The sequence below is a fragment of the Convolutriloba macropyga genome, chromosome 4 (assembly GCF_964194025.1).
Source record: "Convolutriloba macropyga chromosome 4, txConMacr16.3, whole genome shotgun sequence".
NCBI lineage: Eukaryota > Metazoa > Xenacoelomorpha > Acoela > Convolutidae > Convolutriloba > Convolutriloba macropyga.
Window position 1 is genome coordinate 68083648 of NC_134471.1, and position 25863 is coordinate 68109510.

General features: G+C 37.5%; 1 protein-coding gene across 3 annotated transcripts; it reads left to right on the plus strand.

Annotated features, from left to right (window-relative positions):
• Positions 1-24872, plus strand: LOC142337849 (uncharacterized). 3 transcript variants are annotated; one of them, XM_075387404.1, is made up of 7 exons: positions 1-342; positions 971-1882; positions 2168-2282; positions 15810-15833; positions 18143-18270; positions 18986-19132; positions 24180-24872. In XM_075387404.1, the coding sequence occupies exons 2-7, from the start codon at positions 1610-1612 to the stop codon at positions 24282-24284; spliced, it is 792 nt and encodes a 263-aa protein (XP_075243519.1). In that variant the 5' UTR covers positions 1-342; positions 971-1609; the 3' UTR covers positions 24285-24872. The 3 variants fall into 3 exon arrangements, with proteins under 3 accessions (XP_075243519.1, XP_075243520.1, XP_075243521.1); XM_075387405.1 differs by having other exon boundaries at positions 1255-1882; XM_075387406.1 differs by lacking the exon at positions 15810-15833 and having other exon boundaries at positions 6-342.
• The last annotated feature ends 991 nt before the right edge of the window (positions 24873-25863 follow it).

Sequence of the window (25863 nt, forward strand, 5' to 3'; positions counted from 1 at the left end):
GAAAGGCTTTGTTTTCACTTTATCTAGCCAATATGTTTGATACGGTTTATTCAAACTAAAAAGCCTGGTGTTACATTTTTAATGCGCATAATAATATTCAGTCTTTCATATTTTTTTCTCAATGGTAAAATAATGGTTTAACATACATGCAGTCCTTATTAAACTGCTAAACGCATTTGAAAAGGGATTAGCTTTGAAACGAACGAGAGTTCTTTTAGTTATCAAAATAACCTTCAGTTTACACAAAATTTGTGAACCAGTGTTAACTTATTCAGTGTCGTTAGTTGAGTGTTTAACAAAGGGGAACAGTCTTGTGTGTTTTGCTGCTGTTGAATTACTGAGGTTAGTATCATGTTTAGCATTCTTTAAGCTAATTTTTTTAAAGCAAATATAAGAATACAATTGAACATGTCAGGCTTTGAATAGTATATTTTGGGTTAATAGCGAGAACGGGCTCTTTTGAGGTGAAGACAATCTAATGATGGTTCCATTTGCGCAGGAGCTATGAAATATGCGAAGCTCAAAATTGAATTTACAAATTACGAAACGACAGGGATTTCACAATTAATGTGATAAGCATGTTTTTGGTTACAATTTCTTAGAATATTTTTGATATGTTTCATGGAATTTTAATAAGCATTGACTCAGAATCAACAATTTTTAATAAACAAATTGGCGAAAACTTTCAAATGTATTCGCAGAGGAATGCGGAATGACCTTCGACAGGTTTTAGAATTTTTAGTTGGTCTTTTTTTAAATTTTGAGTTTGGGTATAAAGCGGGTGATGTGATCATAATCTGCGTATCGCTAAAATGGGATCTTGAAAATGCTAGAATTCAACACTAGGTACAATAATAGTATCAATGGAATTTACGCCATTATTTCAACTGAATGGCCTCATTTTCCTTAAAATTGTAAATCGGAATTGGCTCTTTTAAGTTCCTGAAATATTTATTAGCGTACGTTTCAGATGGAATATGAGCTGAATTTAATGTGTACACAAGTGTAGCTGTGCCTTTTCCGATAGCCGGAAAATGATTCCTTTTCCACGTCTGCCTTGAATTATTTTGCATTTTGGCCGATTGACCAAAAAGTACAAAAATATATATCCAATATTGAAGCTCAGGGATTTGAAGCAAGAGTTTTGCAATGAATTTTTCACGGGAGTTGAAATTGTAGTTGAGTCTAGTTGAAAACTCAAATAGTTAAATATTTTACTGATTTTTTATTAATCATCTTGATATTGTGTCGCAGTGCGGTGACGAAAGATTATAGCAGTAGATATTAGAGGTCGACTTACCTTACATCATAGTGGATTAATACTGGACTATCCCGATTCAATACCGGACTGGAATTCCGTACTGTGAGCCTTGAAGCCTCTGACGGGATTAAGACTTCCCTATAACTGGATCTGAAGAATTCGACCTTGACTTGTGACAAACTATCCTATTGGATCTTCTAAACTAGTTATCGGTTGATACTGACCTTGGACTCACGACTGACCAATCTTGCGTCAGATTATATAAAATTTATTTGGCTAGTGCAGTTTTATGGTTTGGATCTTAGAAATTTGGGCAAAATCTGAATTTGAAGAACGTTAATTTGCAAAATGCCCTTTTCATTCCCGTTCTTTCGCCGACCCGACTTTCGAAATGGAGAGAACGACTTTGGGTTTGGTTTGAACAACAACCAATGGGATCGGAGGACGGTGTTACAGTTATCTCTGCTGATTTTGATAGTTCCTGCTCAGCTTATTTTGACTGATTGGTTGGGGACGCCAGAATTCCAGAGATCGGATATGATTCGGAGGATGGTTACTAATGCACAGTTCTATTACGAGAAATATTGTGTTGATGTTAGCTCGTGGAGGAAGGCACTTAAGGTATGTTGAACCTAAGTTATAAATTGCTCTCAAACGAAGTCGGTTATGTTTCTGGTTGAAAAGAAGATTTATGGTCGTCTTCAGGTTATCATCGAATGATTTTAGTTGCCCTTTGGTGTTCACACTACACGTGCTCTAAGTGGTCCTCAAATACAGGTTTTGAAATTGTTTTTCAAATTTGCAAGCAAAAGAAAGAACATAGGTTCTGTGTGGTCATTTTTGAACCTTAGTTGCAGCCAGTTGAATTTATCAAAAAGCTTAGATAGTTTTGATCGCATTTTTTAGATCTGGGTGTATACTAAAGCTCTCAACATAGAAGACATTGACGAAATAGATTTGACGAAAAAGAAAGACCACAAGGAAGTCAACAATGCCAAAAGTCGAGATGGCTTGCTCGGAGGTTAGCATTTTTTTTAATTGCTCTCAAACAAAGTTTAGCAATTATATTAGTCAAATCAAACCCACCTGGTAAATCTAAGCTAAGTTCCAGCGGGCTAATACCGAAGCCCATCGCTCGCCAATTGTTAGGTAGCAATTCGCCCGACGTTAGTCGGTTATGTTAGTTTTCTGTGCAACTTTTTGCTTGATTGGTTTTTTGTCCGAGCGATTTGACTTAAAGCTTTTGACATCTGGATCTGTGCGTAATCAAAATTGATAGCCTGCCTTAATTATCCGTCCTGATTTAACCCGCCTTCTTAGATAGAAGAATAAATTTTTTTGGTTCGTTTAATACATAACTAACAATGAGAAGAAGAAATAAAGAACATTAAATGGACCAGAAGAGGGCAGATGGATGGGACCATGTGGTCCTCACAAGCATCTGCCCTGGCAAAACCCTGACTTAGAATTAATATTTAGAGAAAGGGAAAAATGATCAACTATTTTAACCAAATTTGAACTTACGAAGAAAAAATTTCCAAGATGAATTCTCCTACATTTAATATTTTAGGTATTCTGGTAACATGAGGTTTTTGGGTAAGCAGTAGACCAAAGATTTTTTCAGTCTTACTGGTGATCAGTACCGCCGAAAAGTGGATGAAAATATCAACACGGCGCATCAAGGCCCTTCGTACTCAATTTCCGGGTTGATATTTCATTCACTCTTCTAATTTGATCACCAGGTAAAGTACTAAGACTTGTATTGACACACTATTTATATATCTTTCTTACTAGCTCCTTGTTATCTAGAAGGAAGGTTTCTCTCAAAGAATGGTATGTTTTTTGATGAAAAAGAAGTCCTTATTTTCCATATCATCTAAAGTTCCCCCTAACCTCAACGATCGTAGTGCTTTATGAAAAGGGCCCAAAAATGGTGAAATTTATTTCATTACTGTCCTTTTGAGCCCTGGTGACATTATCTCCGCTCTAAGTAATAGATAATCGGAATTCGAAAGGGCATTGATATTCAAGTTCAAATTTTTGCTGCTAATGTTTCCATTAAGTTCTTGAGACCGATTAAAAAAATAAGGTTATCAATACAGGCAAAATTATGCCTGAAGGCTATGGTTGTTAATTGCTCTCAAACGAAGTTTCTAGCATTTATGTTAGTCCTGTCGGTTTTTTTATGCGATTTTTCGCTTGACGAATTTTTCGTCTGATGCTTTTAATTTTCGTCCTCAAAAACGGGATAAACAGGTAGCGCCCAGCGGGCATAAAGTGCTCTTAGAGCCCTTTCAGCTCAAAACTGTTTTGGAGACTTATACTTATGTTGTACTCACGGCGGTTCTTAGAGGTTGAAAACCCCTCCGCTGTTGACCCCCCCCCCCCGCAACTCTTGGCCCCCACTATTGCCCCGCCCCCCGCGCTGTTACCCGCCCACCCACTGTTGCCCCCACCCCCATCAGTCCCCGGTGCACCCCCCAGCCCCGTATCTAGCTACTGACGAACAACTGCTCGCTAAAAACGCAAATTTATACTATTTGGCAATTTTTTCAAGCTTCGTTAGACATTTTTTGATTTTATTAGCCGTAGGTGTCAAGAAACCTCCTGAAAGTTTGAATTATAGGTTACTGGATAGTTTCTAGAGGTAATGGAATGCTTTCAACATTTTAACATCACGAATTTTAGAATATTTTTGACAAAACGTGCATTTCTTTTCAGGTTTTCACTTTTATTTTTCACTATTCAGGTCTTTACAGACCCAAGCGCAAGAAAAACTCCTAAGAAGTTTGATAAAAAGTTACTGACAAATTTTTTATTGCCATCAAATAGATTTTCAACTATTTGATGTCACAAATTTCAGCATTTTTTGATAAAACTTGCTTTTTCAAGTTTTTGTCGTTTTTCTACGTTTTTCCAGCCTAAAACGCCAAGGAACCTGCTCTAGGGTTTAAAATTAGGTTATTGTATATTTTTTAGTTGTAATGGATTGTCCTGCAAGATTTTAACATCACGAATTTTACCCTTTTTTTTTTACAATTTTTGTCTTTTGAATTTTTTGTCATTTATAGTCATCATTGAGTTTTTTTGAGCCTCATGGGTCAGAAAACCTCTGCTAGGGTTTGATAATAAGTTACGGGAATCTTTTTGTTGGTCATGGATTATTTTTCAACTTTTTAATATCACAAGTTGTAGCGATTTTTTGATAAAACTGGTCAATTATTTTTTAAAGTTTTTTGAAATCTTTTTGTCCTTTCTTGGGTTTCTCTAGCCTCAAGAGCCACGGAACTTCCTCTAAGGTTTGATAATATGTTACTGCATAGTTTATAGATGTAATGGAATGTTTTTAATGCTACGATTTCAAGCAATTTTTTAAAATATTTGCAATTTTTTCGTTTTTGAATTTTTTCTTGGACCAGGGGCCCTGGGACCTCCTGTGAGGTTTGATAGTATAAGCTGATGCATAATTTCTAGAAAAAATGGAGTGGTGATCAATATTTTTATGACTCCATTATTAGTAATATTTGGACAAAATTTGCATTTTTCAAATTTTAAAATTTTTGTTAAGTATGTATCTTAATGTGCCAGTGAAACTATTTCAGGTTTGAAACAGGGATACTGGATAGTCTCATGAGACAATGAAACGGTTCTTCATAAATTAGTATTTTGATATTTTGAATTTTAGCAAGATTTTGTTAAAATTTTAATTGTTTCCAAAATTTTTAATAATTTTTGTCCTTTTCTGATTTTAACGACCATTACTGGCCAATGAAGTCATGGAGATGGGTTACTTGACAGAATTTTTGAGACAAAAAATGGTTTTGAACTTTTTTTGACTGCGAAATTGAAAACTTGTGTTTTTTATTTTTGCCTTTGGAATTTTTTATATGATTTATTTACTAACAAGGATATAAAACTAAAAGTTGCAGAGCTGAATGAAATTTCCATCACGGAAAATATTCCTTTCTTTCTTCCTTTCTCTGTCGGTTAAGGTTTCTTTCCTTTTCTTTCTCCTTCACGTTTTATCTCTCTCGCTCTCTCTTCACACACACTCTCTCTCCCTCTCTCTTTCTCTTTTTGTTGATACCGCACTTGAGCTGCTGTTACGTGGCGTAATGTCATCATCTCTGATCCTCATTGATAACGATTTATGGTAGAAGTGTATTTTTAATAATAATTGACTTAACAGGCACTTTTTAGGAAATCATTCTTAATTGCTCTCAAAAGCAATTTGTAGCAATTATAATCAAGTTTCTCTCTTTTATGCAGTTTTTCGCTTGGCCGATTTTTCCTCTGACGCATTTGACTTTCGTATTCAGAAAGGGGAAAAAGAGGTAGCGCTTGTTTGCAAAAAGTTCTTTTAAAGCCATTCAGCCCACTAGTTTTCAAGTATGCGTTTAACAGAAACTGTTTTGGGGACTTATACTTATAGTGTGAAAGGCGGCTCTTAGAAATTGATCCCATACCGCCCCAAAATATGTCCCACCAATCTGTATTTGCACCCCCGCTGCGGTGCACCACCGCTTCGCTCCCCTTTAGCCCCTTCAATTAATTTAAAGCTAGCCTCACTAAACCGTGGCTAGTTACTTATGAAGCCAACCGCTCGCCGGTCGTTTGTGAGCATTTCGCCCGACGTTAGTCGGTTACGTTTCTCATTGTGTTTTTTAAGTAAACGAAGCTATGTGTGTTGCTTTACATCGGTTTTTGTAGCTGTAAGCTTAGCGTACCTATATTGCGATACTCCTGGTGCGAGAGTTTTCAGGTCATTTAGGTTGATTAGATTTTGATCGTACGTGACCTCTTCCCTTTTTGGTGCTTATTTTCAATTAAAAGTGATCGAATGTCAATGAAACTTGTTTGTGAAATGAACCTCTCCTAAGAAACAAAATTCCTAGGAATAAAATTGAACAGAATTTTTCGTTTTATTTGAGTTTTTATTTTTGTTTGCGGAATTGATGATTTCATTTACTAATTTTCTTTGTAAATTCTGCGACCTGCAAGTCTTTTGCTCAACTCAATCTATCATGCGTAACTTAATTCATTAAAAATAAAATAAAATATACATCACTTGACAAGGTCATGGACGAAAGACAATATCAACGATAGATAACCTAAGTATAAGGTAAATCCTAAGGTTTTTTAGATAGACTGAAATTTCGGGTTGTCTCCTGACTCTTTTAATTCGTTGAAATGCATGCTTAAAAATCAAACAACAATTTTCGCAGTGACGATGGCACGCAACAATGAAATAATTGTACGTTGCGTCCTTCGAACGAGTGTTTAGACCTGGTGTATGTTGAAAATCTCGATTGTACGTGATTTAATCTCAAAGAATGACTTCTAATCGATTTTTTTTCTAATTTGAATTGCTAATTGAAGATTGTTAGAATTTCGATCAAACTATAGTCTTAAACTTAGTGAGAATTAGAAAGAAAGTTTGACTTACCAGATTAGAAAGACAAGCAATTTGATTTTGATCAAAGAAATTATATAAATGAATCGTCAAGAAATGGTGCTGAGAATCAATATTCGGTTCAAATTGGTGAATCTAGATAACTATTATTAGAGTTAGATTAACTGATGTAAAATCTTCCCAGCACGTATTAAATGATGATGATATCTCCGGAAGTGTGAATGAATTCTTAGAAAAGTGCAAATGCATTCCATTTATGGTTCCCTTTGCGACTGATTTGCAGAAACAAACCATATTGGGTAACCCTTGCGACCCCCACTATAAATCACGGTGCTAAGATTAGTTTTGTATCTTGACTTTTTCACACTGATAATGGGTATATATACAGCTGATTTTTGAGTCCTTTTTCATCCCCAAATTCAAATCACCATCTTGATCTAATAATCAGATCTCTCCTGTAAATCTCTAAATTCTACTGTAAAATATCATTTTGTTATTCTCTCATTTTTTGAGAAATTAATTCTTTTACTTAGTTAAAAACGCTTTTTATTCCGCTTGCGAAAGTCCATAACCCAACAGGTTATGGGCCCAGCAATTTTTTAAGTCATAAAATTAATTTCCAAAACAAAACTAATTTGTTGTTGACAGTCATAATCCTTTTCTGCTTAGTACCTTTTCTTTTCACAACTGTTTTGCCTGCTCAAACTTCAATGGATCAACAGACAGTGAAGCTGCTGACCTACACAGGAAAGGCACAGGACTTTCCAATCTGGAGCACAAGATTTGTGGCGATGATGCAGACGAAGGGACTCTACAAATCACTACTGGGGACAGAGGAGCAACCCAATGAGCCTGCGCCACTGGCCAATGGGGCAACCAATGATGAAAAGAAGAACCACAAGGTGCTGAAGGATGCATATGAGAAGGAAGTTGCAGACATCAAGGAGAAACGGAACAATGTGTGGTGCCATCTGGCACTGACTCTAGATGCAACAACCCTCATGCTGATGAGACATGACTGTGTGGGAGATGACGGCATTGGAGATGGAGCAAAGGCTTGGAAGCTTTTGCAAGAGAGATTTCAGAGTGTGGAGACGCCGACAGTGGTGACTTTAGTGGCACAGCTTGCTCGACTGCAGCTCGAGGATTCTGAGGATTTGGACAGCTTCTTCATCAGAAGACAGGAGTTGCTCACAAGGCTACAAGAAGCAGGGGAAGCAGTCTCAGAGACCCTCTTCAACGCCTTGGTCCTCAATGGTATGCCAATGAGGTATGAAAGTTTTGTAATACAGGAAAGCTTCAACCCGGCAACGAACTTCACAGAGTTGAGGAAAAGGCTGCAGAACTTTCATGAGAGCACGGTGCAGAGACACAAGGGACAAAGTGTTTCAGTGGCACTGGCAGTGAAGCGTGACTTCAAGAAGGGACCCAAGAAAGGAAACTGCTTTGTGTGTGGGATCCCTGGACACTTTGCCAAGGACTGCAGGAGGAAGGAGACAGCACAATGCAGCAAGTGTGGTGAGAAGGGTCACCTAGACAGGGCATGCAAGAGACAAAGAGATGGAGGCAAACATGAGTCAGTGGCAATGGGTCCAACATTGGCTACACCAGACGAGGAATGCTGGTCAGCTCTTACCCAGTGGAAGACAGCAGGCATGCTAGTGGACAGTGGTTGTACAGATCACATAGTGACGAACATCGATGCGTTCCTGGACTTTGTGCCCATTCAATCAGTGGTCAGAAATCCCAACGGAGAGGCTTCCAGAGTGGTGGGCAGAGGCTGTGTGAGGATCAGCATACCCTCAAACAAAGGGGAATTCCAATGCGAACTCAAAAATGTTCTATGTGTGCCGGACTATTCTTCAAACCTCCTATCAGTCTCAAGATGCACGGAGTGGGGACATAGCTTCACTTTCGAGAGAGGAAACAGCTGCATGAAACTCCAGAAGGGAACTCGGGTAAAACTAACACAAGAAAATAATTTGTTTTACTTACCCTGCAGCGTTCTAGAATTCAAGATGAGTTCCAACAGCGTGAAACTTGACAGTGCAAGGAAGTGGCACAGACGATTGGGTCATTTGAATCAAGCAGATGTGGTCAGGAATGCACCAGAGACAGTGGGGGAACTCGATGATGTATGCAATGTATGTGCATTGGCCAAGATCACAAAGACTCCAGTACCAAGAGTGGCAGAGACCCAAGCAGAAGAGAAGCTGGAGAGGGTGTTCACAGACGTGATGGGACCTTTCAGAGTAGAGTCACTGTCAGGGTTCCGGTTCTGCATTGTGTTTGCAGACCAGTACACGAAGTTTGTGTTTGTGGACTTGCTTAAGGCAAAGAGTGAAGCACTGGCCAGCCTGAAGAAATTTGTTCTCAGTGTGGGGACGCCCAAGAAGCTGAGGCAAGACAATGCGAAGGAGTTTCTCTCAGAGCAGTTCGAGACGTACTGCTTAGATGCAGGCATTCTACAGGAGAAGACCATACCAGAAACGCCACAACAGAATGGGTTAGCTGAGAGGTGCAACAGGACACTGCTGGAGATGGCAAGATGTTTGCTCATTGACTCAGGACTTCCAAAGATGATGTGGGGAGCAGCAATTCTTCACGCAGCAAGGATCAGAAACTTGGTTGTGAGACGAGGAGAAGAAAAATGCCCAGCAGAGCTGATGAGAGGTATAAAACCTAAGCTTTCAAGTAGTAAATTATCTATTTTTGGTTGCACAGTCTTCATGAGGAAGAGGGACAGAGAAGTCAGCAAACTTGAACCCAAGGCACTGGAAGGAAAGTTTGTGGGTTACACTGAAGGAGAAAACGGATACCTGGTGTACATACCCAACACACGTAAGGTGATGGCAGTTCGAGATGTGATCATCAAGGAGTCTGAAGTGGGCTCAATCCCTGACAACAAAGAAACGGCGGACCTACTAGATGATGGGTCGGAACTGGGAATCTGGCACCCAGATGATGGTCATCAAGACGATGACAACAGAGAACGACAGGACACATCTACTGCAATAAAGGAGGAGTGGAATGACGCAGGGAGCGTGAATACTCAAGAAACAACACTGAGACAAGAGGCCTCGGATGTTGGAGAAACAGCACTAGATGAAGAATCTACTGCAACAAGAGGGAGTCACAGAGACTCAGATTCACTGGAAGACAGTGACACAGAAGACTTCTCACAGTTAGAGACAGTTGGCTTCAATGAAGATGCACTGGAACACGCGGACAGAGCAGAGCCCAGACGAGGGACACGAGCAAGGAATGTTCCGCAATTTTTTGGAGAAGTCAGGACCCATCTTGCTGTGACTGAGGGCGACTATGTGGAACCCAAAACAGTCTACGAAGCCAAGCAAGGTGACGATTGGGATCAGTGGCACCGGGCAATGAAGGACGAGGTCAAGGCACTCCAAGACAACGAGACTTGGAACCTATTGAGACCACCCACAGACAGGGAAGTCATACCGGGCAAATGGGTTTACAAAGTGAAATTGGGACCCAGTGGTCAAGTGGACAAATACAAAGCGCGCTATGTGGCGAAAGGCTTCAAGCAAGTGGAAGGACTGGACTACTTTGAGACTTTTGCGCCTACCTGTAAGCCAGAGACATTCAGGATTCTACTTCAACTATCAGCGAAGCAGGGCCATGTGATGCACCAATTTGATGTCAAGACTGCTTTCCTGCACTCACCAATCGAGGAAGAAGTGTATCTGGAACAGCCACAGGAGTTTGTAAAACGCGGATCAGATGGGGAGAAGTTAGTATGTCGACTAAATAAATCAATTTATGGTTTGAAACAGGCTGCTAACAACTGGTACAAAGAGCTGGCAAACTTCCTCCTGAGACAGGGGTTCACCAGAAGCAGGAACGATCACTGCTTGTTCGCAAGATCAGAAGCAGAGGATCACACCTTCATCTTGGTCTGGGTTGACGACATCATAGTAGCATCAAGAAGTATGACAGTGGTCTCTGATGTCAAGAAGGCACTAGAAGCAACCTTTCACATGGAAGACAGAGGGAGACTACACTGGTTTCTGGGTCTAAGAATCAGACGAGAAGAGGGCAAAGTCACAGTCGACCAAGAACGCTACATAGAAACAATGCTTGAGCGGTTTCAAATGGATCAATGCAAACCCTCAAGAACTCCAGCTGATTTGAATTTGAAACTTCAGCCAGCACAGAACGGAGACGAAGAAGTGGACCAGAGGATCTACAGAAGCTTGGTTGGATCACTTCTGTATCTGGCCAAACAGACGAGGCCAGACATCATGTTCACAGTCAACATTCTGTCCAGACACATGAATGCACCTACCAATCAACACTGGATGTGCGGAAAACGACTTCTGCAATATCTTCAAGGTTCAAAAGGTTTAAAACTTACTTACACAAAAGAGGCTAGTTATGATTTAGTGGGGGAAAGTGATGCAGACTGGTCTGGAGACGTGAACGACAGAAAATCAACAACGGGCTATTACTTCAAGCTCAACGGACGTGGCGCAGCACTCAGCTGGGGTGTCAAGAAGCAGGCCACAGTTGCTCTTTCTTCATCAGAAGCAGAATATCAGGGCATGGCAGCAGCAGTTCAGGAAGCACTCTACCTGAAACAACTTCTAGAGGATTTTGGCATCCAACAGAAACGTCCAATAGCAATTGGAGAAGACAACCAAAGTTGTATCAGACTCTGCCAAAACCCAGTCATGCACAAAAGGAGCAAGCACATCGAAACAAAGTTTCACTTCATCCGGGACAAAACGGAGGATGGGACTATTTCAATTCATTACGTTCCTACAGACAAAATGGCAGCGGACATCTTCACAAAGTCCTTACCCGTTTCGAAAGTGGAAACATTCAGAGCAGTTTTGATGGGAACAGACTCTACGCAATCAGCTCAAGTCTGAGTGGGGGTGTTAGAATTTCGATCAAACTATAGTCTTAAACTTAGTGAGAATTAGAAAGAAAGTTTGACTTACCAGATTAGAAAGACAAGCAATTTGATTTTGATCAAAGAAATTATATAAATGAATCGTCAAGAAATGGTGCTGAGAATCAATATTCGGTTCAAATTGGTGAATCTAGATAACTATTATTAGAGTTAGATTAACTGATGTAAAATCTTCCCAGCACGTATTAAATGATGATGATATCTCCGGAAGTGTGAATGAATTCTTAGAAAAGTGCAAATGCATTCCATTTATGGTTCCCTTTGCGACTGATTTGCAGAAACAAACCATATTGGGTAACCCTTGCGACCCCCACTATAAATCACGGTGCTAAGATTAGTTTTGTATCTTGACTTTTTCACACTGATAATGGGTATATATACAGCTGATTTTTGAGTCCTTTTTCATCCCCAAATTCAAATCACCATCTTGATCTAATAATCAGATCTCTCCTGTAAATCTCTAAATTCTACTGTAAAATATCATTTTGTTATTCTCTCATTTTTTGAGAAATTAATTCTTTTACTTAGTTAAAAACGCTTTTTATTCCGCTTGCGAAAGTCCATAACCCAACAAAGATTAAAGCCCGGAGTGCTCTCTTGTATGAAATGCATCAAAATTCGATTGCAAAATAACAATTTGATCTCAAATCATTTTCTAGTTTTTATCACGTCTTTTCATTGGTCTGTATTCTACCGTAATTTGGCACACCTCCCTATTTCGCGACTATTATCCGGTGATCTTAACTAGTCAGTGCAAAATGTTTCGCATTCTAAAGATGTTTGTGGTTCTCAAAGTGATATTTTGTACTTTTAGGAATGAATTGTTAATTTTTGTTGCGGTAGCTCAAGAAAAGCACCTATTGTCGACTCTGGGAGCATTTGTACGAATCCTTATACTAGAAAATTGTTGCTCGGAAAAAGTGCTCACTAAAATGTTATAAAATTTATATAAAATTTAGGGTCTGCATCATTTTTGAATAACATGCTGGTAGGGTTTTCACTTTTAGCTAGCAGAAGTGGACCCTTTTGGTTGTTTTGAATTTGAGTAGGTCTGAGCCGTGTTTGTTTGTCTAACTACCTTTAAAGTGGAGTGAGAAAATGGTGTTGGAAAAAAAATTAGTTTTTTAGAGGGCAAGTTTTTTTTCACGTGCGTCAATTTGACTTCTGTTTACAGTGTTTCTTCTCTTGAGTCCTATTAAAATGATACTATCTGTTCTAATTTCGTCTATTGTCATTTTCTTGAATTCATCGATGAGCAGGTACAGGTTCTTTTTTAACTTTGATACTATTTGTAGTCATTAAATTTATTGACTGTTTACTTTGTTCCCCCTTTTTGTAGGCTTTACTCATGTCCTGTCTTTTATTAGTATCATTAATGACAAGTGTTGTTGTTTGGTAATAAGACATAAATGAACCTAAATATTGTTCTGAGTGCGTAGCTAGTGGTTTTCATGACTTTGACAATATTTTTTCCCGACAAATTTTTGTGAATTTTTGAGTTTCTGGTGTATTTGTAATGATAGGGTCTTATCAGTTGCTAGGGATACTTAAATCAATCGAGTTAATTGTTTCAGGTCATAGTTATTGCTTTCTCTGAACTATACTCTGCTCGTTTTCAAAAAAAATATTAATTTTGAGTGTGCATGTTTTTGTTTTACTTATTACTGTCTTATCTCTTATTCTCAATAATGACATTTTTTCTCTTTAGTTGCAAATCAAGTTATATTTAATTGATCTGCTGTTAATTATAGAATGACCTAAATATAGATCTTTTAAAAGATTTGTATTTTGCAACTTTTTACCCTTGTATATTCTGTTACAATTTTTTAAATCTGCTTATTGGTTTTTGTCTGCAGTTCACAGAGGTGGCAATTAAAATTGGACGTATTTCAATGGCATATGTTTCAAATACAATTTATCAACGGTTTTGTGCATTTCTCTAATTAATTCTGTTATCATTTTGTAACCGTAGATTAGAACTGCAGATTCACTTATTGGTTTAATGAAAGAGTCGTTAACTTTTAGAAGAGAGCGGCCAAGAAAAAGAGTAGTCCAACAAAATGGTGCAATAAATTAGGGGTGTCTTACTTCAAACATATTTGTTCTACCAATTAAAATCAATACTACTGACCACCTCTGCATATGGAGGGATTCCTTATCACTCCGAAAAGCGCAGTTGGATTTCTTGGCATTATTATTAACGAGTTGATAATAATTCTTGGCATTATCAGCGCAGTTGGATATCTTGGCATTATTGTTATTCGATAATAATTATAATAAGATATCCAACTGCGCTTTACGGAGTGATAAGGAATCCCTCCATATGCAGAGGTTTTTTGTTAATAATGATGGCAAGATATCCAACTGCGCTTTTCGGAGTGATAAGGAATCCCTCCATATGCGAAGGTGGTCAGTACTTTATTAGAATTCAAAGAATATGAAATGTATTGGGGCGCTGTTTTTTTTAAGATCTGTTCATACATTTTCATGATTTTTAAAGTCAATTTGGAGTAGTGATTTTGGTCACGACGAAAGAGGAAGTGGAGCGAAAAAGAGAGTGGTTTTAAGGCGTAAAGTTTTTTGCTCTAATTTTAAAGTAGAGTGAGAAAACGGTGTTTGAACAAAACTTCGGTTCTCGCTTGTTGTTTTTTGTTCATATGAGGCAATTTCAATATGATTTTTACTGTTGTTTCTATTTTTTTGGATCCGATTTTCTAAATGGTTTTCCCAATCCATTCATAGCTAATTCTAGTACTAGTTTTGTGTTTGAATCAATTTTTGATTTCTCGCTATTGGTTTTTTGTTTTTATGCGGAATTTTAACATTGATTTTCTGTTTTTTTTTAATGATTTTTTTTTAGAAATGGTGTTCCCAATTCACTCTTAGTCTAGTTTTTTGTTTAATCAATGGAAATACTTTGAATTGTACGTCAGGACTTTTCCTGCTATGTTTTTTAATTGTTCTCAAACGAAGTTTGTTGCAATTATGTTAGTCCTGTCGGTCTTTTTTAATGCGATTTTTCGCTTGACCAATTTTTTGTCCGACTCATTTGACTTTTCGTCCTCAAAAACGGGATAATCAGGTAGCAGCGGGCATTAAGTGCTCTTAGAGCCTTTCAGCTCACTAGTCTTTAAGTAAGCGATTCACAGAATCTGTTTTGGGGACTTTTACTTATGGTGCGAAGGGCGATTCTTAGAGATTGACCCCCCCCCCCCACTGTTACCAGCCCCTCGGTGCAACCCCCCCCCCCGCTGCGCTCACTTACGCCCCCTTCAATTAAGCTAAAGCTAGCCTCACTAAACCGTGCCTAGCTACTGACGAAGCCAACCGCTTGTCGGTCGTTTGAGAACAATTCGCCCGACGTTAGTCGGTTATGTTCTAATACTTTTTAATCTGATAATTGCTATCTTTTCGGAGATTTCTTAGCCTGAGGCCACGCAAGAAATTTTCGAACTATTTGCAAACTTATAGCGATGCTCCAGTTGCCATTAAGCGCTGTATCGTCAGCATAGTTCATGTCGTTGATATACATATTGAACAATAATAGTCTTAAAAGTTGGCCTTGTGGAACACCATTTAGGAGTTCCCTGGAATCCGAAAAAACTTTTTGATTCAGACGCGCTTTAGTCTATCTTTTAGTTAACTTTGAACTGAGGAGATTGGGCCGGTTAATTTTGAATTGTTTTGTTCTCTTCCTACGGGTTTTTAAGCCTATTGTAGAAACATATTTTTAGCCTATGTTGAAACTTCTCTGATCGTGCGTGATTTAACTCAAAAACGACTTCAAATTGAATTTTCTCTATAATTTTAAATGAAGATAAAAGTCTAGAGTGCTCTCTTGCCTGAAATACACATTCGAAATACGATTCAGAATAACATGATTTAAAATCTTTTGCAAGTTTTTGTCTCGTCTTTTCATTGGACTCAGTGTTCTCTCGTAATTTGGCATTGGATCTGCCCATTTTGCGACTAATCGCGGTGAAGAATTCTGAAGGATTTATTCTATTGAAAAGGGTTGTGTAAGATCGTTTATTTGTCTTTTTCGGATAAAAAGTTATAGTTTTCTGTTCTTAAATCGGTAAACAAAAGCTAGAAAAGCTAACCAGTTCAAAGGACTGTCACAAGTCGCTATTAATTATCTTATCAATTAAAAACGATGAGTCACAGATTTCAGCTGGCGCAATGTTTTAAAGGATTGAGAAGACGAAGGCGACGAGGTAAGCCTTTATTGGTATCATGCAATTCTTCTGTCTCTCAAGTTCTGTTATCATATAGGTCTTTCAACTACACCTGACGGAAAAAAAATTGTATAAGAGTATTACTGTTCAACTTTAACGTTGAACTCCGCCCATTCAATTCACCGAACGCTAACCACATAAGCATGTCATAGCTAAATTGTTCGCCACGGCTATGTGTTGCGAGCAACTATCAGATTAACTTTTTAACGGTCAATTTAGGTAGCTTATGTAGTAAATTGAACCAAATCAATTAATAGCTTCAGCAGAAAATTTATCATTAAAAATACTCTACTAAGTTCACTGCCGAAGCAATACTTATGGAGAAAAGAAAGGGGAAAGTGGTTAGATTGCTAATGATGTTGTTTTGAGAAGGAACCGAAATTTAGGCTAGAGATCAGATTTTTGAATTTTTTTTGGTTTTAAATGATAAATATTAGATTGAAAACGCACTATTCAATAGTGACAATTTACTAGGTGTTTCATTTGTGCTGTTTTTAGGAAAGTTATGAGGATTTGCTATGTTTTTTTTTGCAAAACGTCATTACAAATCAAAAGGACGTGTAATCCGTTAGGTGAAATTGGTTGTTTCATAGTCTCAAAGCGATAGCAGTGGCTATCATTGGCCTTCTCTTCTTTTGGATATTTTTTCGTCAATGGTATTTCTGTTACGAACATATGACGTCACAATTATTTCAAATCCGCTTTTTGTTCATTTGTTCATACATTTTGAACTGAATTGCGTGCGTGACGCCATTTTTCACTCTTAGTGGAGATTGTTTTTTGTTCATTTGCGTAATAAAATTTGGGCACATGTGACATTCCTCACTCTGAAAAAGACTTCCTTACTCGGAAATTGACTTTTCTTTGCTTTAATTCAAAGATATAAGGTCAAGTGAGTGCGTGTCAATCTTAATGAAGGCTATTTAAATGCAGCTATCAGAAGATTCTAAATCAAAAAATAACATCTCAGCATTCTTGTTTTTGATCTGTAGTTTTAATATCGTTTTGAAAGTGCAGATCTACAAAAGCGATTGCGGCTATTTTCTAGCAATCTGCCAGCCTTGTTGCTAAACTTGTTAATTTATTACTCTACGACAAACTTTCCGAGAATTTTGCCGCAATTTTGATATTTTTTTGCTTCGTTTAAACGAAGTTTATTGTAATCCCTAGGGCACTTTTGCTGTTATTATGATGTCCTCGATATTTCCCTTCATTTTGGCGTAATGAACTTTGTTTTGACTTTGGGTTACCAATTTAATTTATTTAAATTATGGTTTACGCAGCTTATTAAGTAGTTTTACATTTTGACTGGATGGTATTTACTATTGCTCTCAAACGAAAATTTTATAAGTTATATTTGTCCTACGGTCTTTTTTTAATGCGATTTTTTGCTTGACCGATTTTTCATTTGACCCTTTTGACTTCATTTTTCCGACCTCCCCCCCCCCCGCACGCGCGCACACACACACATCAGCCCCTCCCGCACTCACCCCCCAATCCCCCCACCCCCTGCTCATCGTCCACCCGTGACCCAGTGCGCTTGACCAATGGAGCATTTAAACCTGATTAATTCTTTTTTATTTTGTTGTTTTGAGGGAGAATCTTTCTATTGATGGATAAATGCCAATGTCTTCTGCAAAATTTTTTTTAAAAATTTTAATCAATATCATTAATACAACAAAAAATATAAAACGAGGACATCTAGTTACGTGGTAGGGACAGGCGACAGAGAGGTTTTAAGCCCATCGCTTTTTAGCCCATAGTTAGCACAATTGATAATACTGTGAGCCACTCTCGTTACTAAAAAGAGTCAAATGTTTAATTCAGTAAAGAGCCCCCTTTTTGCGTTTAAGCTTAAAATTTTTTATGTAATTTCCGTAAACGTTTGCTATATATGCATCAACCACGCGATCGTTTTAATCAGATTTTAAAAAAATGTAAAACGAATTGATGACTGTGCGACAAAATTGAAAAGGCAGTATCTCAAAAACTGGAAGCATTTGGACCAATTTGTAATTGGTGGGGTGGATGGTAATGCTGAATGTTTTTCGTGCTTGACTTTTAACTGCTCTCTTCATTTTTGCGCTGTCCTGCTCTTAAGGGCGGGATTCACAATACAATAGAAATAACCTTGAAAATACAGTTTTAATTGAGCACTATCTACTTAGATGTATCCTGTAATGGTCATTCCTTATTATTTTGAGTTAATAGTGACCCGAGAGCCATTTGTCCAAGCCGTTAGTAGTTTGTTGATCGATGAGAATGTTTGTTTTTTTTTGTATTTTCAGCTTCCATGGTGGTACATAGCCCTAGAGCAGTTGATGTACACTTCAGAGTTGGTCAAGTGATCAAGCACAAACTTTATAACTATAGAGCTGTCATTATTGGATGGGACGAGAGACCCAAAGCGCCAAAGGTGAGCGCGGCTTAACGTACCTTCAAACCATACAAATTTATCGCCCTTTCACGCGAACAAAGTTTACTGGTTTTAATTAATTACCTTACGCTACAGAAACTAATACATGTAGGTGTTCTTTTTATGAATTGCTCTCAAACGAAGTTTGTAGCAATTATATTAGTCCTGCCGGTCTTTTTTATGCGATTTTTCACTTGACCAATTTTTGGTCTGACCCATTTGACTTTTCGTCTTCAAAAACGGGATAAACAGGTAGCGCCCAGTGGGCATTAAGTGCTCTTAGAGCATTTCAGCTCACTAGTCTTCAAGTATGCGATTCACAGAACACTAAACGTCACTAAACCGTGCCTAGCTACTGACGAAGCCAACCGGTTGCCGGTCGTTGTTGAACTATTCAACCGACGTTCGTCGGTTATGTTGAAGAATTGTGAAAACGTCCAAGGGGTGAGATGGGAGGTTGATAAATACCCGTTAGATGGCTGTACAATTGTCCATTATAGATAGTATATTCTGCAATCTATGTTTAAAATTGAAGTATCTAAAATCTTTAAATCTTGTTCACAGGCTGTGAGTTAAGATCTGACAAAATGAAAAGAATTGATCTGGAAAATTGATTTGAACTATAGTGCCGCTGGGTATTGTAAACAGCTGTGACAATACAAGCGTGTGAATAGGTATCCATAAATCAGTTCCAGGAGGGCTTGGGGTATTTCAGGACTGGTTCACGGGTGCAGTGCCTGAGAAACAGATGGCCACATATCTGGATCAGCCATTCTACTCTGTGCTGATAGACACACGAGACAGAGCCCCGCAAACAACTTATGTCCCAAGTGCTAATATACAGCTGCTCCCCAACAACAGGGTTAGCGTATTAACGCAACACGGAAAGACATTTTTTTCTGGATCTACTCCGTTTGTTCCCCCCAGCTTAGAGGGCGCATATTATTTGCACCCCCAGAAGCACGTGCCATAATTTTTAATAGCCGCACAATGATAGCTGAGGTTATTATTGGCCTTCTCTTGGTTTCTTATTACGACTCGAAGAGGAGTATTGGGTTTCTTATTGTTTTTACGACTCGATGAGTATTGGTTTTCTTAAGGTTTTTTTTTTACCGGAAGTACTTTTCGTTCAGAGGATGTTTTGACCTAAAAGCGAAAGTGAGTAAAATTGCCGTGCGAACTAATTTGTTTTTGAGCGAGGTTTAAGCCGTTTTTTCGTCCAAGTGGCCCAGTTTTTGTGCTTGTAATTTGGTTTTTTGTAGAACTAATTTTTATTCGAAGCTACATGAAATATAAACCTCGGACACTGATACCACAGTGTTTTGCAGAGCCTGAAAATGCGTTTGAAGTTCAAAATTGGCACATATTTCTTGATTTTTTTAGTTAATTTTTGGCTTTTCTATTTATTTCATTTTTGGATCTTTCAGCCGTCTTCTGAGCAAAAATCAGTTTATATAGCGTCTTTTTGATAATTCATATACTCAACCCCTCTTTTTACCTCGATGTGATTTTGTTTTGAAAAAAAAATGTACATATGCTAATCCGATGTTGGTAGTTTTCAATTTTTCTATTTTTGTTTGCGTTTTGGTTCTAGTTACTAGGAATATGTTTTTGTGAAACATGAGGGACTTCGTTTCAATAAAAATTCAATCGTTTTTTGGCGTTAAGTTTTTTGAAAAACAGTAAAAATTTTTTTAATGCAGTCTCAAAAATTTATTGAACATTTTTGCAAAATGTTTCAATGTTTCGTATGTTTGACCTCTGCTTTTTTATTTTTTGTTTTGTTGAGGATGTTGAATTTTTTTCTCGGACAACTCGTTGTCTTTCTGTGCTCTCAAATGCTGAACAATGAAATGTATTAGTTTCTCTTGGTTTTTTAAATTTGATGTCCAACTTTCAAAAATCCGGATTATCTTTTTGTTACGGTTTTTGTTACGTTGTGTCCATAATCTTCACATTCTAGTTTGTATCGTTCTAGCTCTGTCCGGTTACCAACATTTATATTCGCTATTTTGATTTTTTTTCAGTTAAAATTTGAATATTAGCTTTTTCAGAGCTTATTTTGGTTTACAATTGATTTTATTCAACATAAGGCAATACTGAGATTTTGCTAGGAAACTGTTTCCAAAATTTCCACCCATTACTTTTATTGCATTTTTCTTCAGGCTTTGGTATTTTTAAACGATTTTTTGATTTTTATTCAGTTGCTTATGTCTTTTCTATGATTAATTCAATTTTTGAAATAGTATGAAATCATGTTGTCTCGAATATATACATCATGGATGAAATATGGGTTGTTATTGTATTATTTGCAGTGAGTGAAAATCTATTTGTCGTGGTTTTCTGATTCTTAAATTTGACCATTCTTTTTTGAAAAATGTAACTTATTTTCTAAGATCATTATCTGCCCTTTGCTTTCGCGATCTTTTTGAAATTGGAATCATGAATTATTGGAAGGCAATTGATAGCAAAGGCAGCTTTTTCAGCTTATCGGTATTTTGACCATCCAATTTTTTTCGGACCTCTTTTTTCGGACTTCTTCAGAATCTATTTGTCGTGGTTTTCTGATTCTTAAATTTGACCATTCTTTTTTGAAAAATGTAACTTATTTTCTAAGATCATTATCTGCCCTTTGCTTTCGCGATCTTTTTGAAATTGGAATCATGAATTATTGAAGGGCAATTGATAGCCATGGCAGCTTTTTCAGCTTATCGGTTTTTTGACCATCCAATTTTTTTCGGACTTCTTTAACCTTATCAAACGTTTTCAATATTATAAAATTTTGCTGCATTGTTTCTCTTGGTGACAGTGGTTTTAGTTTCTCCAATACTTAGATCAGAACAGGGAAGGTAATGAGTTAATGGTTTAATACAAAAGGTAATCGCTCCAGCTGCAATTACGGTTTTTTGTGAAGTTTTGATGCTTCGAGTCGCTTCCAGAATTCTTCCGGTTGTTTTTTTCGTCGTCAAGTTTTTTGTTAAGACCATTTGACGTCACAACCGCTTATTGTTCATTCGTTCATTCAATTTAATTGAAACGCGTGCTTGAAGTCATATTTCGCTATTAGTGGTAGGAGTTTATTTTGTAAGAAATACCTTGAAATTCAAGGTAAATTTGTTTACCTATGTCAACAACTCCATATGTGTTTGTAATATTTGCCTCTTTTCTGTGTAATATTTGCTTCTTTTAAGTTTTTGCAAACTTTTTTTCTGATATCCTGAATTTTTGTAAAGATTTTGTCTATGTTTTGTTTAATAGCCGCACAGCGATAGCTTGGGCTATTATTGGCCTTCTCTTGGTTTTTTATTGTCGTCGCGATTTTTGTTACGATCATATGACGTCACAATCACTCCAAATCTGCTTTTTGTTCATTTGTTTATGCAATTTCAACTGTAGTGCGTGTGTGACGTCATTTTTCTCTCTTAGTGGAGCGAGTTTTTTTGTTAATTGCGTGAAAATTTTTGGTCAAACTTGACTTACCTCTCAAAAATGACTTCCTCACTTTGAATTTGACTTTTATTTACTTTATTTCAGAGATATCGTCAAATGAATGTGTCACTCTAAATTCAGGTTATTTAAGAGCTGCTGATCGAGGCAGCAATAACTTATACAGATTCTTAATCGAAATACAACATCTCAGCCTTCAATGAAAACATGATTTTTTTGGTCTGTCTTTTCTACTATTTTTTTAGACTGCAGATCGACGAAGCTATTGCGGCTATTTTCTGGCAATCTGCCAGCTGTGTTACATAATGATTAATTGCTCTCGTAGAGAAGCAATTTTTGTAAAGGTGCGTCTTTTTTATGCAAAATTTTTGCCTGACCGTTTTGACTTTTCGGGTGACTTTTACGCCCTTGACTTTTTGCGTTTCGCGTGATCTAAAATGTTCTCTTAATCACAATTTCAAGCAGCTGAACTCATTTTGCGGCAATTTACTACTAAAAGTCAAATGAAAAGTAGCCAAAACGGATGCTATTTTTCACTTTAAATCTTAATTGAGGTATATATTAACCTCTAATGTGGTTATTTGAAGCCCACTATTGAACTTCTTAGTTCCATTTAGGCTCTCCCTCCACCCACGACTGAAGCAGGCTGCAATTGATTAGAGCTTGCTCTAGTCGTTCGAGAGCAATTCTTCCGACGTTTAGTCGGTTATGTTTTACTATGTAATGGCAGGTGCTCTGAAACTTTGGGGAGGGGGGGGGGGGGGGGGGGGTAGAGGCAGGCACAAACGGAAAAGATGCCTTTTTTCTTTTACCCTCATCTGAGTTGGTGCATTTCATTGACAACGCCAACGTACTGGAGCTATTTTCACTTACAGTAACGGTATTTACTAACTTACAAGAGCGGTTGCGATACCACATAGTTCTGCAATAATAGAAAGTCCGACAAGTTTTTGAAACAAAGATTGCCCTTGATTTGTGAGGAAATCGACATTCTTTGCTGTTGTTAGTGGAACTGAACGAAGTAAATGTTTCAATTTTGAACAAAATTTCGCTTTCTCGCTAGTGGTTTTTTGTTCACATGCAGCAATTTCACTTTGATTTATACTGTTTTTTCAATTTTTCGCATCGGATTTTTTTTCTAAATGGTTTTTCCAATCCATTCATAGTTCATTCTGGGCCTAGTTTTTTTGGACCAAATTTATATTTCTCGCTAGTGGTTTTTTGTTCGCATGCGGCATTTTGACATTGATTTTCTGTTTTTTTTTTAATTTTTGATCTGATTTTTTTAGAAATAGTTTTCCCAATTCACGCAGTCCGTTTTAGGTCCAGTTTTTTGTTAAGTCAATGAAAATCCTTTCAATTGTACGTCAGGACTTTTCTTGCTATGTTTTTAAATTCGTTGTCTCCATCGATGATTCTTGCGTCCATTGACTTTTTCAATTTCAGTGACTTCTACTGCTTTACAGTTAAAATTTGTGTGCTTGACGTCATTTGCTCTTCTTTTAGGTCAATTACGTGGCTTACCTTACTCAACAAAATGACTTCTGAACTCACTTTATGAACTTTAAATTTCATGAACATTTACTAGTTAAAATCAATGTGCATCTAAGTAGTGCCAAACGTATATGCCCCAGTATTGGAGTCTTGAGTTTTTCATTTCGAATGTTAGTTTTGAAAAAGCTCTTAGAGCTTTTTAATTGCTTTTGAACGAAGTTCATAGCAATTATTTTAAACGTGTGTGTCTTTTATGCAAAATTTTCGCTTGACAATTTTGAGTTTTCGAGTGACTTTTACGCCCTTGACTTTTTGCGTTTAGCGTAGTCTAAGATTATCTCTCAATCACAATTTTAAGCAGCTGAACTCAAATGGCGGCAATTTTATACTAAAAGTCAAATGAAAAGTGCGCCGAAACTGAAGCCATTTTTCACTTTAAATTTAATAGTAGTTTATGTTAACCTCTAATGTGGTTATTTGAAGCGCATTATTGAACTTCTTAGTCCCATTTAACCCCCGCCCCCCCGACTGAAGCAAGCTGAAATTGATTAGAGCTCCCACAAGTCGTTCGAGAGCAATTCTTCCGACGCTTAGTCGGTTATGTTATTCTTATAGAGCGTGTGGGTCTCATAAAAATGACAGTCCTAATCTAACCAAAACTTCTAGTGGTGTATTAAACGACTGGTGGTCAATCTGTCTATCTTATTTCTTAAGTTGATTCAATTCAGGGAAGGCCACAAGCGTCTATCGCGGCTATTTTCTGGCAATCTGAAGCCTATGATTTTTTTAAGGCTAGACACTAAATATTTGATTGGATTAAAATGTGATTTTACCAGGTTGTAAATATAAAAATGTTTTTTTTTTCTGTGTGGATGTCATTTTTGTGACGTGTTTGTTCATTTTTGTAGCGATTGTTTATCCATATGTTATAATTTCATCTTTTTGCTTAAAAACTGTTTTTGTTTCAGATTATCCACCCCTCAGTTGACGATTATTTCGAGTACTTTGATGGTTACTCACAGTATGTTATGCGTCCATGGCTCAAGAGAATATACCCTCACGATGGGCCATGAACAACGACGAATTACTATACTTTGTGATAAATTACCTGGCAATTTTCGGCAATATTATTCCATGATGAAAACTGGTACTGAAGTCATTTAACTTGAGCTGGAACTCAATGGAAAGAATGGAGCTTTGTTGCAATTTCGTGCTATTATATTTATTTGGGCAAGCTCTGAACTTAGATTTTTATCGTAGAAAACTTGGTAACTGATGTTTCCGTGTCTGTGTTACATTTTCTCAAGCGAAGTTCGATAAAGTCCTTTTTGACTTGACTGTTCTGTTTTTCTTCATCTGCTGAAATTCAACAATAAGCTGATGTAACACATTTTGACACATGTTTGAGAAAAGCTGACGTCCATTTTGGGCTCTTTACGTTAAAAGCTGAATGTTTTGTTGCCTTAACAGATAGAAACTCAGCTTCAAAGCCTATAAATTTTGTTATAAATGTGTACTCTCTTCAGTATTGGAAGTATTTTTGAAAACTTAAATAATAAATTTCTTGCTGTATAGAGCCACAATCATTTAGAGCAGTTTGGATGTAAAGTTTAATCTTAGTTAGTTGAAACTGCGAGTTGAAATAACGGTGACAAAGTTGACCTTTTTTTTGTCTTGAGAAGATAAGCGAGGGCATTGGATAATAGCAAAAGATATCAGTCGTTAAGATATTGGCTTCGATTATTTCAGTATTTTAATGCTGTCAACCAAAGTATGTAATAATTATTTGAATTCTGCTGGTTTGTTTTATATGCAATTTTTCGTCTGACAGGTTTGACGGAAGATAATTGAGATAAACTGGTAAAGACGGGCAATAATTCTCCGCGAAGTTCTCTGAGAGCCTCATTAGACTACAAGTGTGCGTTTCACCGAAACCGCTGCGGAGGCATAATTTCAAGGCTTGGAGGGCAATTTTGGTGGGTTGATTTCCAAACACTCTTTTTTCTCCGCTCTAATGAGTGTAGACCCCCTGACCGTACGTTAGTTAATAACAAAGCTAAGTATAGTAATTTGAGATAAAAATAGACCAATATCAGTCGGTTATGGTTTTATCCTCAATATTTTAAATTGATGTAAAATAAAATTTGTAACAAATGTTTTAGTTGCTTTTGATTGGCCCGTGACTTCCTTTTAAGTGCTCTCAAACAAAGTTCGTGGCAATTATATTAGTCCTGTGATCTATCTCTTTTATACGATTTTTTGCTTCATCGATTCTTCGTCTGACCCATTTGACTTCTCGTCTTCAAAAACGGGATAAACATGTAGCGCCCAGCGGGCTTTAAGTGCTCTTAGAGCCGTAAGTCTAACTATAATCTATGAACGCAATTCACCGAAAACTATAGAGGAGACAATTTCATGGTTCGAAGTGCGGTCCTTAGTCTTATAAGTTTGACCCCCCCTCAACTCTCCCATTTTCCACCTGTCGATTTGAACAACCCCCCCCCCCATCTAGATTTCAACCCCCTCTCATCTCTATCCTACCCCATCCAACACTCCCTCCACATAGTTCACCCCTCCCCGCCCCTAATTGTAGCATACCTAAGCCACAACTGGCTACTACCGAAGCCAACCGCTCGGCAATTCACCGAATGA

Bases quoted from the DNA above. Each gene is read 5' to 3' on its own strand.
- LOC142337849 (XM_075387404.1), top strand. From the start codon at position 1,610: ATGCCCTTTTCATTCCCGTTCTTTCGCCGACCCGACTTTCGAAATGGA. The intron at 1,883-2,167 runs GTATGTTGAACC...CGCATTTTTTAG, and splicing joins CGTGGAGGAAGGCACTTAAG to ATCTGGGTGTATACTAAAGC. The intron at 19,133-24,179 runs GTTAGCGTATTA...TTTTTGTTTCAG, and splicing joins AGCTGCTCCCCAACAACAGG to ATTATCCACCCCTCAGTTGA.